General features: G+C 38.7%; 1 protein-coding gene across 2 annotated transcripts in view; it reads left to right on the top strand.

Annotated features, from left to right (window-relative positions):
* Positions 1–15,997, top strand: part of NDUFS1 (NADH:ubiquinone oxidoreductase core subunit S1) — a 32,920-nt gene that overhangs the window by 8,023 nt on the left and 8,900 nt on the right. For both annotated transcript variants that reach the window (XM_046018980.1, XM_046018981.1), the window contains exons 6-14: positions 370–451; positions 541–671; positions 1,130–1,315; positions 3,428–3,562; positions 4,392–4,506; positions 5,241–5,386; positions 6,274–6,402; positions 7,338–7,467; positions 10,585–10,745. In XM_046018980.1, the coding sequence (XP_045874936.1) occupies positions 370–451; positions 541–671; positions 1,130–1,315; positions 3,428–3,562; positions 4,392–4,506; positions 5,241–5,386; positions 6,274–6,402; positions 7,338–7,467; positions 10,585–10,745 (1,215 nt within the window). The remainder of the gene's footprint in view (positions 1–369; positions 452–540; positions 672–1,129; positions 1,316–3,427; positions 3,563–4,391; positions 4,507–5,240; positions 5,387–6,273; positions 6,403–7,337; positions 7,468–10,584; positions 10,746–15,997) is intronic.

Raw genomic sequence — 15,997 nt, 5'->3', positions numbered from 1 at the left:
AGTAACATATTACTATACTGTACAGCCAACGTTACTAGTTTTTTGCTATGCATTTGTGTGTTTGTTTTTGTTTTGAATTAATGTGAATGTTTTCTGAAGATCATTTAGCAATTTTTGGTAATTTTGTATTGTTAAAAGTTACAATTTTCTAGATTCTATAATGTTATTTTATTCCTAGGTTTCTATAAACATTTTTTAGATCATGTGTCTAATACTAGAATGATGGTTGCATTGGCATTTCTGATAATAAATGTAAAATTAATGTCTATGAAAGGATACATCTCTGAAGGTTATCTAGATAGCCTATATCCAAACCATTTTGAGTGCCAAACATTTATATCATTTTATATATTAAAATTATCCATACAGAGAAGGTGTGATGGAGTTCTTGCTAGCAAATCACCCACTAGACTGTCCTATTTGTGACCAGGGAGGTGAATGTGATCTGCAGGTATGTAGTCTAACTTCATAAATCTTTTTAGGCTGTCTCAAGTTTTAATTTTACTAGCAGCATCAATTAACTCTCCTAATCTACTTAAGGACCAGTCCATGATGTTCGGAAGTGATAGGAGCCGATTTTTAGAGGGGAAACGTGCTGTGGAGGACAAGAACATTGGGCCATTGGTAAAGACCATCATGACTAGATGTATACAGTGTACTCGCTGCATCAGGTAATGTTTTTCCTCCTCTCTTCTGGAATATCATTCACATACTTACCTAATACTCACAAATTTGGTGGAATAACAACACTGGAAGAAAAGGCAACTTTTTTTTTGCTTGTAGGAAAAGGATGTTTTTATCGTCTGCACAAACCAATGAAATGAAATCTTTTACTTTCAGTGAATATCAACTTCCGCTGAATTTACAAATCAAAATCTGCAAGCATTAACTCTGTCATAACTTGTTGAGCTACACATGATTTGTGCCATTTTCTATATGTGTGTTACATTGCGATTAACTTAAAAGCAAACGTTTATTCAACTCTTTTATTCAGGGACTGTGCTCACCATTGAAAATATACTCATGTCTGTTTAGTGTTTTGAAAATCATTATTTCTTTGTGAGCCTAGTTAGGAAAGGAGATAATTTTGCTGGATTTGACCATTTGACAGTACGTTTTTATCTTGCAGGTTTGCAAGTGAGATTGCAGGAGTAGATGATTTGGGAACAACAGGCAGAGGAAATGATATGCAAGTTGGCACATATGTTGAAAAGATGTTCATGTCTGAGCTCTCTGGAAATATCATTGATATCTGCCCTGTAGGTGCCCTGACCTCTAAGCCCTATGCTTTTACTGCCCGCCCTTGGGAAACAAGGTATTCATTGTTTTTTTTGACAATCTGTTTTTTTTTTACTTTAGTTGACTGCTGTTGTAAAAAATTGAAGATTGGTGTTCTTGCTGTATTCTAATTGTTTTGGTCTGCTAAGTTTTCAGGTATTTGCTTTAAGTTAAACCCTCTTACTGGAAAGTTAGAAGATAGATTAAAGGATAGGATGAACCTGTGCAAATTAATTATAGTTTCCTTGGAAATTAGTTCCAAAGTACTTAACCATATAATTATTTTAGTCACTTGTATTTCCAAAGAGTAAAATTGTCTTGATTTTTTAAGATTTATAGTCTCCTCTCATTGTATATTAAGTTTTCAACCATGTGGATATATCATACTTTATTTTGTCAGTTCCTATTATCAGGCATTTAGTTTGTTTCTGTATAGTTGTAAACCTATGACATAAATTGTTATTGGAATGCCTGAGTAGCTCATTCACTTAAGCATGTAACTCTTGGTTTTGGCTCATATCATGATGAGTCATGAAATCAGGCCCCACATACAGCTCTGTGCTCAGCACAAGATTCCGCTTCAGATTCTCTCCCTCTCCCCCCAGCTTATACACTTTCTCTCTCTCTCTCTGTCTCTCAAGTGAATTAATAATAAAATCTTTTTTAAAAATTGTTACAAATGAAAAAAAAATTGTTACAAATGAATTTTTTTTCTTGTATATCTGATTCTTCTTACTAAACCAGGAAATGGAGTAGGTAGTTGCAATAAGTTTGAGTATTTTTAAGGTTCTAGAAACATATCATTAAATTGCTTTCCCATTTTTATTTTTATTTATTTATTTTTTATTAAAGATTTTTATTTATTTATTTGACAGAGATCACAAGTAGGCAGAGAGGCGGGCAAAGAGATAGGAGGAAACAGGCTCCCCGCTTAGCAGAGAGCCTGATGCGGGGCTCGATCCCAGGCCCCCGAGATCATGACCTGAGCCAAGGGCAGAGGTTTTAACCCACTGAGCCACCCAGGTGCCCCTGCCCTCCCATTTTTAAACTTCCACTAGAATATATGGGAGTTTTTTACAGTTCTAGGTTTTATTTATTTATTTATTTTTAAGATTTTATTTATTTATTCGACAGACAGAAATCACAAGTAGGCAGAGAGGCAGGCAGAGAGAGGGAGAAGCAGGCGGGCTCGATCCCAGGACCCTGGGATCATGACCCAAGCCGAAGGCAGAGGCCCTAACCCACTGAGCCACCCAGGCGCCCCTACAGTTCTAGGTTTTAAACCATGTATTTATGTATAAAAAGGATTTGGGGGATAAGGCATGGTATATAGGTGAGATGACATAAGTAGAGATTTTTCTATTTTTCTTCTGAGACTCCCATAATGCAAGCAGAGAAGCTTCCATCTCCACAGCCTACATAGCCTGGCAGAACCTGTTCAAGGTGGTGGGGAAAGGGATGAGAACAGGCCCCAATTCACATCACCACTGATTTCCAGCCTTTTTACTTGAAGTTAGGTAGTTTTTCCCTGCATAAAAGCTTCTTATGATGGTGTGTCCCTTTTTGTTAGATTTCCAAAGTAGTGGTTTTTGTTAATTTTGTCCAGCTTTATTTTTGCTTTTTTGGGGGAGGATTTGTCAGGCTTTTTTAATCAGCCATACCCAGAAATCTTACCTTAATGCTGTTTATTTTGATAATCATATTTCCCAGATTTGGCCACTTGGAACCCTTACCATTGGCTTTTATATTAGTTAACAGTCTCTAAAGCTTTATTTATTTTTTAAGATTTTATTTATTGAGAGAACTTGCAAGCTCATGCATGTGCGATTATGGGGAGGAACATAGGGAGAGCAGACTCTGCATACTACGCAGGGCTTGATCTCGCTACCCTGAGATAATGACCTGAGTCGAAATCAACAGTCAGACGCCCAGGCGTCCCTAAAGCTTTATTTTTACAGTAGGAATTTCTGTGAAGTAGTCAGATATGAGGGTATTTTTATTTTATTGCAATTTCTCTGGGTGCCATTATTTTTAGAAAGTCAGAAAGGCAAGTCATTGTAAAACTTTTTGTTTTGGATAAATCACATAACAGAAACTTTGTCCTTATTGCCAAAATCAGCACGGTAAATACATGTGCTTATTTTCTCAGAAAGACGGAATCCATTGATGTCATGGATGCAGTTGGAAGTAATATTGTGGTAAGCACAAGAACAGGAGAGGTGATGAGGATTTTGCCAAGGATGCACGAGGACATCAATGAAGAGTGGATCTCTGATAAAACCAGGTAGGGTGCCTGGGTGGCTCAGTGGGTTAAGCCGCTGCCTTCAGCTCAGGTCATGATCTCAGGGTCCTGGGATCGAGTCCCGCATCGGGCTCTCTCCTCTGCGGGGAGCCTGCTTCCCTCTCTCTCTCTCTGCCTGCCTCTCTGTCTACTTGTGATCTCTCTCTGTCAAATAAATTAATAAAATCTTTAAAAAAAAAAAAAAAACCCAGGTATATGCAGCATTGTTTTCCTTAACTTTTGCAGTTGACTTGAAGTATATTTTATGGTAATTTTAATTTTAAAATAGTTTTTATACTTGCAAATTAGTTAATAAATATAGACTGTTGAAAATCTAGACCGTTAATATGGAGCACTGGAAAAAATTAACATAGTCCAAGTATATCGCTGGCTTTCATATTAACTGACAAATATCCATCCTACAATTTTGAAGTGGATTAAGGTACTTAATCTATTCCAGTTTGTTTATTAGAGAAAGCTATGTGTAAGTTAGAGCTTGGACATCATAATTGTGATAAAATAAAAGTGTTCAGGTTTTATAAATAAAAATGACTTTACTTCTTCAACTATCAGATTTTTTTGTGTTAGCTGAAAACATCTTACAAGAACTCAAACTCTTTAGATGATGTTTTAGTTTTGGATGATGTGCATAGAATATTTATTCATCTTCCAAAAACTGGGAGTAATTATTTGTATCCAAGTGTTCATCAGTCTGTTTGACACTATAACTGGTACAATGTTTAAATAGCATTTTTTAGATTTTAAACTTGAAAACTAGTTGCCTCTTCAGCAGGATTCCACAAATGGTGTAATTTCTGTTATTCTGTTACAGATTTGCCTATGATGGGCTGAAACGTCAAAGACTTACAGAGCCGATGGTCAGAAATGAAAAGGGGCTTTTAACCTATACCTCCTGGGAGGATGCACTCTCTCGTGTAGCTGGCATGGTAAAATGAAAGTATAGAATAAATAGTATTTGTGATTTTTCAACTAACATCTTTGTAGCAAAGTGGGGAATGTGTGTCTCTTCATTTTTCTTGTCATGACTGCCTTTCACTTAACAAACATATTAAGAACCGTATGCTAGATATTCACGGTGGAAGTAGGGATGTAGAGACCGATAACACATGGTCCCTACTTCCCACAGTCTCGTAGTAGGGAAAGACCTGTAGTCAGTTAGGTGTCATGTGCTCAGGTAGTTGTGCAGGAAATGGTATGTGAGAGAGCACATGGGAGGTGCCTAACCGGGCTAGCATATCAAGGTTGCCTTCCTATATAAGGTCAATTAGGCAAAGCCTAAGAATGAATGCAGACTTGTCAGAGCAGAGATGGGGGAGTGGCTTTCTAGTCAGAGAAAGGCAATGTACACAAAGGGCTTGAGGGAGTAGTAGATACTTTGGAAGAAGTCGAATTTAACTATAATTCAGTCTTCATCCTCCAAACCTCATCATGAGCCCCCTTTGTTTCTAATTTAAAACAAATGCCTTCCCTCCAAGCTGGTGGTATTATTAGCCTTGGCCCCACATATACCTTTGTCACATCTAGATGAATAGTTAGTGTAAGCCTTTCGAGTCTAAAGTTTGTTGCGTTTTTAATACTAAAATGACTGTTGTTCTGTTTTCTGAGTAGTGGTCTTTGCTGAATAGAGGTTTTTGGTGGTACCCTTTTTATCCATTTCCAGTTGCAGAGTTTTCAAGGCAATGATGTGGCAGCAATTGCAGGTGGCTTGGTGGATGCTGAAGCCCTAATAGCTCTCAAAGACTTGCTTAATAGGGTGGACTCTGACGCCCTGTGCACAGAAGAGGTCTTCCCCACTGCAGGAGCTGGGTGAGAACTATGAAGCTAACATCTAGGCCTGCTTTGTTGTGCTTATAAAGTTGTGTATAAATCAGTACATCTGGTGCTCCTGGCTGGCTCAGTTGGTAGAGTGGGTGACTCTTAATCTCGGGGCCCTAAATTCGATCCCACCTTGGTGGTAGAGTTTACTTAAATAAATAAATAGGGGGCGCCTGGGTGGCTCAGTGGGTTAAAGCCTCTGCCTTCGACTCAGGTCATGATCCCAGGGTCCTGGGATTGAGCCCCACATTGGGCTGTCTGCTCAGCAGAGAGCCTCAGAGAGCCTCTCTCTCTCGCTGCCTGCCTCTCTGCCTACTTGTGATCTCTGTCTGTCAAATAAATAAAATCTTTAAAAAAAATTTTTTTTTAAATGCAAATAAATAAGTACATCTGTGGCATCAATAAGTGATGACTGACCGCTTGGATTTTCCATCATACCCACCAGTTTCTTTTCACACAGAGACCAAAGTCAACCCAGGAACTATTGGAGAATCCCAGTCATCAATAAGTATCTGACTGGCGCCTGGGTCGCTCAGTTGGTTAAGCATCCAGCTCTTGATTTTGGCTCAGGTCATGATCTCAGGGTCCTGGGATTGAGCCCTGAGTAGGCTTCCCCACTTAGCAGGGAATCTGCTTGTCTCCCTCTCCTTTTGCCCCTCCCCCTGCTTACATGCACTTGTTTCTCTCTCTCTCTCTCTCTCTCTTGCATAAATAAATCTTACAAAAATATATCTGAAACTTTGATGTAATTTAGAAATACTTCATAAGAATTTTTTTGTCTGGGAATACCATGGGCTTGCTGACATGAAAATATTGCCTGGATTTTCATTATGTATTAGTTTTGAAGTAAACCTGCATTTTTAATTTTGTATTTCTAGCACAGATTTGCGTTCCAACTATCTTCTTAATACTACAATTGCTGGTGTGGAAGAGGCAGATCTTATCCTTCTGGTTGGTACAAATCCACGTTTTGAGGCACCGCTGTTTAATGCTAGAATTCGAAAGAGGTTAGTAGTAATATTCAGGGTTTTAAAAATGTTTATATAATAATTTAAGTCTGAAAAGTGACAGTTTTAGCTAATTCCTAATAGTGGGAATGAGACTCCAAAAGATAATTGGTGTGCAATGTCTAATGGGTCCATTCCCTCCCTCCCCTGCTGCTCATCTTTATACTTTGTCCTCTTATTTTGAAATAACTCAAGGTGCACCAGTTTTTCCATAATTTCGTCTATAATGATCTTTTTCCTGCTCAGGATTCAGTCTCAAGTCATATACTGCGGTTAGTGTCATGACTCCTCAGTTTTCTTTTTTGACATTTTTTTGAAGAGTAGGGGCAGTTATTTTGTAGAACACCTCCATCTTTTCATATCTTAAGACACTTATGCATAGGCTGGTATAATTTATTGTCTATACTATGACACTGTTGGGAGTGAGAGGGGGAATTGTTAATGCCTCAGGGTGCAGATGAAAACCAGCACTGTCTCAAACAGAATACATGGTCACCATGTTTGTAACTAGTTTTAGAAGAGCCGGATCCTTACTTCCCTGGTAAAGAAAATAAATTTGAATGATGTAGTTTATTTTCATTAACTATATTTAAATCACCTTCATGGATAATTAGGAGATAATTGACTCTGCTATGTAAATATGGTAAAATAAAAATTACACATCATTTATTCTAAAATTAATGTTTTTGTAGCTTGCTTGGGATTGGCATTCTTACACAGCAAATTAATTCACTGACTTACCTTGGTGTGCATTTTTGCAATGCTGTTATTTTGAAAGGTACACAATAAATTATGTATGTGAAGGCCAAATGTTCTGTGACTGCTTTGTGCTTTAACATTTGTAACATAAATAGATGTAGCCCCTAGCATTGTTAAGACTGTGGCTATGCTAATTTAGTAATTTAACTCTAAAATCTTTGTTGTTTTTATTTCAGCTGGCTTCACAATGACTTAAAAGTGGCCCTTATTGGCAGCCCAGTGGATCTCACTTACAGATATGACCATCTGGGAGATTCTCCCAAAGTTCTTCAAGACATTGCTTTCGGGAGCCATCCATTCAGCCAGGTGCTCTCAAGTTATATGTATCTACTTGTGTTGATTTTTAAGTAGTAGTATTTAATTTTTTTTTCTTAAAGATTTCATTTATTTATTTGACAGAGAAAGATCACGTAGTAGGCAGAGAGAGAGGAGGAGGAGGAAGCAGGCTCCCTGCCAAGCAGAGAGCCTGATGCAGGACTCGATCCCAGGACCCTGAGATCATGACCTGAGATGAAGGCAGAGGCTTAACTCACTGAGCCACCCAGGTGCCCCTAAGTATTATTTTTAAGAGTTAACTGTTTTTATCATAATAATATATGATTACTGTTAAAAATTATACCACTATAGAGAAGAAAAATGAGGAGGGGGACGCCTGGGTGACTTAGTTGGTTGAGCATCTGCCTTCAGCTCAGGTCATGATCCTGGGGTCCTGGGATGGAGTCCTATGTAGGGCTCCTTGCTCAGTGGGGACTGCTTCTCCCTCGGCTCATCCTCCCACTCGTTCTCTTAATCTCTCTCAAATACATAAATAAAAGAAAAATGGAAAAAAGTAGAACATTACCCCAGCTTCCACCGACCCAAACAAGAATTTATTTTTTACTTTATTAAAGATATTATTTATTTGACAGAGTATGTGCACACGCAGGGGGAGGGGCATGCAGAGAGAGGGAGAAGCAGGCTCCCTGCAGAGCAGGATCTCAATGCAGGGCTCAATCCCAGGACCCTGGGATCATGACCTGAGCCAAAGGCAGAGGCTTAACCAAGTGAACCACCCAGGTGCCCCCAAACAAATATTGATGAAATATCATAATCATTTCTCTCTTCATACATAGAGCAAGATGGATGAATAGATAGGCAGACAAAAATGAGATCTTATTATATGTGCTATTTTTATGTACCAGAATTTAATTTTACTTGAAATTATCAGAAAAGAAATTGATACATGCCTGGGTGGCTCAATCCCTGAAGTGTCCGACTCTTAATCTTAGCTCAGGTCTCGATTTCAGGGTCGTGAGTTCAAGCCCCTCCAAGCTGAAGTGAGACTGAAGGAATTTGAAGTTAAAGGAAATCTTTCTTTACTACAAGAGTTATTCTTAAATTTCACCAGTCCTTTTAATGACGTTTTCATTACCGAGTACTTTATTTACATTCACTTCGTTGCTGTCTGGTATTTATAGGTTTTTATTTACTTTTCTAAGAGGGGCTCATACGTACACTGTTCCTTAAGTTCTTGATTGCTTGAGAATGTCTGTTTTATTCCTGAAGAGAGCCTTGGCAGAATACAAAGTTATAGGGCCACACTTTTTTCCTCTCTGAACTTTATAGACGCTACTTTTTGTTACTGTGGAGAAGCCTGGTGTCAGTCATATTTTCTCCCAACCCTGTCCTGGTTTTTTTTTTTAACTATCTAGATACTTTTTTTGAACCTTTATCCTAGCTTCTTTATCTTTGAAATTTAATAACTTCAGAATATGTCTTAATGGTGGTGGTTCTCTGTCTCTTTTTTATGGGACATGGTGCACCTTTCACTGAAAATTCATGGTTCTTTTTATTTTAGTATTTGTGCCTGTGTGGTGGAATGCTGATTATTTAAAAAATGTAAGAGGTTTCTGTTCTTCACATAACAGTTTTGGAGGGTAGGCGGTTTGATAAATGTCCAAGGATGTCATCTAGGAAGGATATTCCTTACTGCTTTACTTCTTCAGTGTCTTTGCTCCCATGTGTTTCAGTGAGCTTCTCCTTATGGTTCCAAGTTGGTGTGGCCTTAGGTGTAATCATGTGGTACAAAATAGCAAGCCCAGTTCCTTTGTTTTGAATAGGAAAAACATTTTCATTGCAGTGACCAATAATAGAAAAAAAAACTTAATGAAAAGTATTCTTCTTTTCTAATTCCCATCTCCATGCCCCAGAAAATGATCTGTGGTTTTCGGGAGTTGTTTTCTATACTAGATTTAAATGTATTTTCTTTTTTTCTTTTTTTAAGATTTTATTTATTTATTTGACAGGCAGAGATCACAAGTAGGCAGAGAAGAGAGGTGGAAGCAGGTTCCCTGCTGAGCAGAGAGCCCGATGTGGGGTTTGATCCCAGAACTCTGGGATCATGACCTGAGCCGAAGGCAGAGGCTTTAACCCACTGAGCCACCCAGGCACCCCTAAATGTATTTTCAGTTCGTAAGTGGTGGTCTCTTCATTCAGCACTCCTAACAAGGGGCACCTAGGTGGCCATGTTGGTTAAGCATCTACCTTTGGCTCAGGTCATAATCCCAAAGTCCTGGGATTGAGCCCTGCATAGGGCTCCCTGCTCGGTGGAACGCCTGCTTCTCTCTCTCCCTCTGCCTTTCCCCCTGCTTGTGCTCTCTCTTTATCTCTCTCTCTCTGTGTCAAATAAATAAATAAAATGTTTTATAAAGAAAGAAAGAAAGAAAACCATTTTTCTGAACTCTTCACATTTTCTTGGGAAATTCCCTAGGAGGACATTTACTCTCCTCTGTAGTGTGTAGGCATAACTCTCAGGTGGATTCTTTGATTGGGGCCAGTTATTTATTGAAGAATGATGCAGAGGGTGGTTAAGAGAATGAGCTCTACACTCTTCCTCTTTACTTTTAATTTTTTCATCCTCGTAGTTTCCTTTGATTTTGGGATGCACTCCCCTCTGGTTTTGGCATTCAAAAGTTACTATGATTTAAAGCAGAGCCCTTAAAGTTTTAGGTATTCTGTTGTAATGCTAGTGTTCATTGCTTTCCTTACCTGTTCCTCCTTGTCTAGAGCATGGTGAGTAGGTAGAAGACTGTAGACATGATAGTTGAATGTGGCTTTTTCTGTTAGAAAGTACCAACTCAGTCTCTGTAGGGACATTGCCCAGTTTTTCTGGAACATACCCATAATCATTCTGACCAAAGGATATTTGGGAAAGGCTTTCATTCCCAGTACTTACTTTTAGAAAATCTATTTTATCTGATAACTCATTTAGCCATTTCATAGTAGCATTGGCCAGGTGTTTTTTAAGTTAAATCTGGTTGTATATATGTCTATATGTTGACTCTTAAAAATCAAAGATATTCTGCATTAAAACTAAAACTTGGGACAACATACTGTAGATGCAAATTTAAAAAAATTTTTAATTGAAGTTCTATTTTTAAATAGGTATTACATGAAGCTAAAAAACCAATGGTGGTTTTAGGCAGTTCTGCACTCCAGAGAAATGATGGCGCAGCAATTCTTGCAGCTGTTTCCAACATTGCTCAAAAGATTCGGATGAGTAGTGGTGTTTCTGGTGATTGGAAAGTTATGAATATCCTTCATAGGTATGTTGAGTAATTGTTCTATATACTGTAAGATTCAAGTAATTTTGTGTACATGTGTTACTGTTATACTGTCAATTTAGATATAAAAATAGCTTAATATTTAGCAATGTCTCAGTAGTAGATGTGAGAGATATCTTTATTTTCTGTGTGAGAAGAACCGAAGATGATAATATTTAAAATACTTGAGGGATGCCTGGGTGGCTCAGTTGATTAAGTGTCCGCCTTCAGCTTAGGTAATGATCCCAGGGTTCTGGGATAGAGCCTGTGTCTGGCTCCCTGCTCAGCAGGGAATCTGCTCCTTCCTCTGCCTTTCCCACTGCTCATGTTCTCTCCCTCTCTCTCAAATACATAAATAAAATCTTAAAAAAATTTGAAATAGTGCTGAGAAAATCTTGAAAATCTGTATTGTATTAGTATACCTTGGTTCAAAAATTGCAACAAAGCCTCTGACTAAGTGATAAAAATATAAGCTAACATGAGAATTCAATGTAAGGAAAGTTTTTTTCTGACCATATTAATAATACAATTTGGAGCACCTGGGTGGCTCGGTTGGTTAAATGTCTGACTCTTGATTTTGGCTCAGGTCAGTGATCTTAGGGGTCATGAGATTGAACCCCACTTGTGCTGCATGCTGGGTGTGGAGCCTGCTTGAGCTCTTTCTCCCCCATCTTCTACCCGTCCCACCAAGTCCCACCAACCCTGCGTATACTTCTCTTTAAAATACATATATACATGTAACAATATACATTTATTTTAGGAAGTTGGAAAGAAGAAAATATGGAAATGGAAACTGTTCTACAAATTACAGATAATTACTGTTGCTATTTCATTCTGGTTCTCTTTTTCCTCTGTAAATATTTTTTTAGTTATATAGTTGAAATCATACTGTGTAAACAGTTTTCTATCCTGTTTTTATCAGTTCTCATTACCAGATAAAATTTCTTCTTGTAATTAGAAATTTCTTATAAATATAAACTTCAGTGGCAATTTAGTGTCATGAATATGTACAGCTTTTTAGTCATTTCATTCTTGTTAACATGTAAATCGATACTAGTCTATAAAGTACAAGTAATGCAATGATACACAAATACTTAATGAACTTTAGACTATTTTCTTACAGTGGCTTTCTAAAAGTAGAGCTCTTAAGGTAAACAGGATAAACGTTTCTGAGGCTCTCCGTGCATATTTTGAGCTTGTTTTAGAAATGTAACAGGGATGCTTGGGTGGCTCAGTCTGTTAAGCATCTGCCTTCGGCTCAGGTCATGATCCTCAGGTCCTGGGACTGAGTCCTCCATCGGCTCCCTGCTCAGTGGGGAGCCCGTTTCTCCCTCTGCCTGCTGCTCCCTTGCCTTGCTTGTTTCTCTTTCTCTGTCTCTCTAACAAATAAAATCTCTAAAATATTTTTTTTTATTTTCTATTTTTTGTTAACATAGAATGTATTATTAGCCCCAGAGATACAGGTCTGTGAATTTTCAGGCTTCCACACTTCACAGCACTCACCACAGTACATACCCTCCCCAATGCCCATAACCCCATAACAAATAAAATCTTTTAAAAAAAAAAGAAAAAAGAAATGTTGTAACAATTTTACCTTAGTAAATGAGTTTTCCCATTTCCCATAATCCTTTCTACCTTTAGAATTATTTTTAAGGAGGTGCCTGGGTAGTGCAGTCGTTTAAGTGTCTGCCTTCAGCTCAGGTTATGATCCCAGGGTTCTGGGATCAAGCCCCTCGTTAGGCTCTCTGCTCAGCAGGGAGTCTGTTTCTCCCTCTTCCTCTGCCTCTTTCCCCACCTCTTTCTCTCAAATAAATAAATAAAATCTTTTTTAAAAAGTATTATTTTTCACATTTGTTTAAGGATTGAGGCTAAGTACTTTTAAATCTGATAGGCAAATTTTTAAAATTTACAAGTATTTGAATACTTTTTTTTTTAAGGATTTTATTTATTTGACAGACAGTGAGAGAGGGAACACAAACGGGGAGTGGGAGAGGGAGAAGCAGGCCTCCTGCTGAGCAGGGAGCCTGATGGGGGCTCCATCCCAGACCTAAGCCAAAGGTAGACGCTTAACAACTGAGCCACCCAGGTACCCCTGAATACATTTTTTTTTTTTAAGATTTTATTTATTTGAGAGAGAAAGAGCACAAGTCGGGGCAGGGGCAGAGGAAGAAGCAAACTCCCCACTGAGCAGGGAGCCTAATGCAGGACTTGGTCCCAGAACCCTGGGATCATGACCTGAGCCAAAGGCAGACACTTAACCGACTGAGCCACCCAGGTGCCCTTGAATAAATTCTTAAACGTTAATTTCAGTTTCAGTGTTATGTTTCTCTTTGATTGGTTTAATTTGGCCTTGTAGATCGTTATGTAAAACATTTTTTAAAACTTTATAGTTTTTAGGTAGAGTTTATTTGCATTGATTGCCTCTGGATCCTTTCTAGCAACAATTTTTATGTGTTTTTAGTTCACTTTTCCATCTGTGTCTTTATTTATACAGTTTTGTTTTTCTGAATGGGTACCAAAATTAATAACTTTTTAAAAATTCCCAATTGTCTAATACTATATTTCTGATTCCTTCTCACAAATGACTACTTGGGTAGGTACAAAAATGACAGTCTTTTTTCCTTTAATACTAAGTGTTTTTGCATCCTTCTTTCATTTAATTTATTTTTTTAAGATTTTATTTGTTTATTTGACAGAGAGAGACAGAGCGAGAGAGAGAACACGAGAAGGGGGAATGGGAGAGGGAGAAGCAGGCTTCCTGCTGAGCAGGGAGCTCAATGCGGGGCTCAATCCCAGGACCCTGAGATCGTGACCTGAGCCGAAGGCAAACACTTAACGACTAAGCTACCCAAGCGTCCCATTTTCATTCGATATTTTAGAGAATATCTAATGTATTCTCAGTTTTGTCACTGAGGATGACCTGACTTTTTATATGTATCAGTGTCTGCCTGCTCACCCTTTGGGTTCTTATTTTTGGTGTTAAAATTCAAAATTCTGTCAGATTTTATGTAGGTGACACTCAGATGTCATTACTTTTACCTGGGAATATCATAGATGCTCTCCATTATCAAATTGAAATGTTTTGATTTTTTTTTTCTTTTAAGCTCAGAAAAGGTTATTGCTTTACTTTTACTTAGTTCTTTGCTCTCATGCAGAAACTTGTTTTGTTATGCATTGATAGGCCTTCAGACTTTTGGCTCTTTCATAATTTTTCTCATATCCTTTTTCTCTGGGTTTAGTGAAAAAAAAATTTTTTTTTTAAAGATTTTATTTATTAATTTTGACAGAGAGAGATCACAAGTAGGCAGAGAGGCAGGCAGAGAGAGTGAGAGGGAAGCAGGCTCCCTTCAGTGCAGAGAGCCCGACGTGGGACTCGATCCCAGGACCCTGAGATCATGACCCGAGCCGAAGGCAGCGGCTTAAACCACTGAGCCACCCAGGCGCCCCATAATGATAAGGTGTTGTTTTTTTTTTTTTAAGATTTTATTTATTTATTTGACAGAGAGAAATCACAAGAGAGGCAGGCAGAGAGAGAGGAAGGGAAGCAGGCTCTCCGCTGAGCAGAGAGCCCGATGTGGGACTTGATCCCAGGACCCTGAGATCATGACCCAAGCTGAAGGCAGCGGCTTAACCCACTGAGCCACCCAGGCGCCCTAGTGAAAATTTCTTAAACTATGTTCCATCATTTTGTGAGTTTTCATTCTGAAGAGCATGACATTGTTACAATTTTTAATTTATTGGCCTTGTTTGTCATTTCATTCTTAAAAGATTTCTTTTTTATGAAAGTTCATGTTAGTTTATTAGGACTTTTTTTTTAAAGGTTTTATTTATATATTTGACAGACAGAGATCACAAGCAGGCAGAGAGGCAGGCAGAGAGAGCGGGGGAAGCAGGCTCCCCACTGAGCAGAGAGCCCGATTTGGGACTCGATCCCAGAACCCTGGGACCATGACCTGAGCCAAAGGCAGAGGCTTAACCCACTGAGCCACCTAGGTGCCCCAGGACTTTTTTTTTTTTTTTTTTTAATATTTTATTTATTTGACAGAGAGAAATCACTACTTGAGAGGGGGTGGGGTGCATGAGCAGGGGGAGAAGCAGAGGGAGAGCAATAAGCAGACTCCACGCTGAGACATGGGGCTCGATCCCATAAACCTGAGATCATGACCTGAGACAAAACCAAGAGTCAAGACACTCAATGAACTGAGCCATCCAGATGCCCCAAGACATACCTTTTTTTTCTTTTTTTTTACGATTTTATTTACTTGACAGAGAGAGATCACAAGTAGGCAGAGAGAGAGGGGGAAGCAGGCTCCCTGCCGAGCAGAGGGCCTGACGTGGGGCTTGATCCCAGGACCCTGAGATCATGACCTGAGTGGAAGGCAGAGGCTTAAACCACTGAGCCAGCCAGGCCCCCAGACATACCTTTTATTGTAAAGGCAAACTTAAGTATACTCAACTTGTTTTCTAGGATGAGGTGGACTGTGTTATAAGTTAATGTGAGTCTCTGCACAGATCTTTGAGAGAGACATGTCAAGACTCAAACTGAGGGAACTTAAGGGAAAAAACCACTGGGGGCAGAGGGAATTGTTTTGAAATTGGAAAGTATGAGTCCTCCAGTTTTGTTCACTGCTAAATGATAGGTTTGGCTTTTCTGGTCCTTCGCATTCCATATGAATTTTAGGATCAGCTTGTCCATTTCTGTAAAGTATTCATCTGTGACTTTTGATGGGATCATACTGAATTTGTAAGCTCAGTTGGGGAGTATTGCCATCTTAACAGTATTAAGTTCTCTAATCCATTAACTTGGGATGTCTTTCCGTTTAGTAAGTTCTTTTTTTTTTTTTTTTTTTTTAAAGATTTTATTTATTTATTTGACAGAGAGAGAGAGCACAAGTAGTCAGAGAGGCAGGCAGAGAGAGGAGGAAGCAGGCTCCCTGTGGAGCAGAGAGCCCGATGCGGGGCTCGATCCCAGAACCCTGAGATCATGACCCGAGCCGAAGGCAGCGGCTTAATCCACTGAGCCACCCAGGCGCCCCCGTTTAGTAAGTTCTTTAATTTCTTTCAAAGTTTTGCAGTTTTCATTATATAAATCTTATGTTGTTACTTTTTTTAAAAAAAGCATTTTATGCTTTTGATGTTATCCAGAGTTTGACAGAGTAACAGCATCTAGTAGGAGTTGGTTTGACCTGCTCTTTTCCCCTAACAAATAGGTAAAACACCAACTTGCTTTATATACAGTAGGTCCTCAGAATGGC

The sequence above is a fragment of the Meles meles genome, chromosome 9 (genome assembly GCF_922984935.1).
Source record: "Meles meles chromosome 9, mMelMel3.1 paternal haplotype, whole genome shotgun sequence".
In the NCBI taxonomy this organism is placed as follows: domain Eukaryota; kingdom Metazoa; phylum Chordata; class Mammalia; order Carnivora; family Mustelidae; genus Meles; species Meles meles.
Note: the sequence above shows the minus strand (reverse complement) of the source record. Positions and strands in the feature narration are given on the sequence as shown.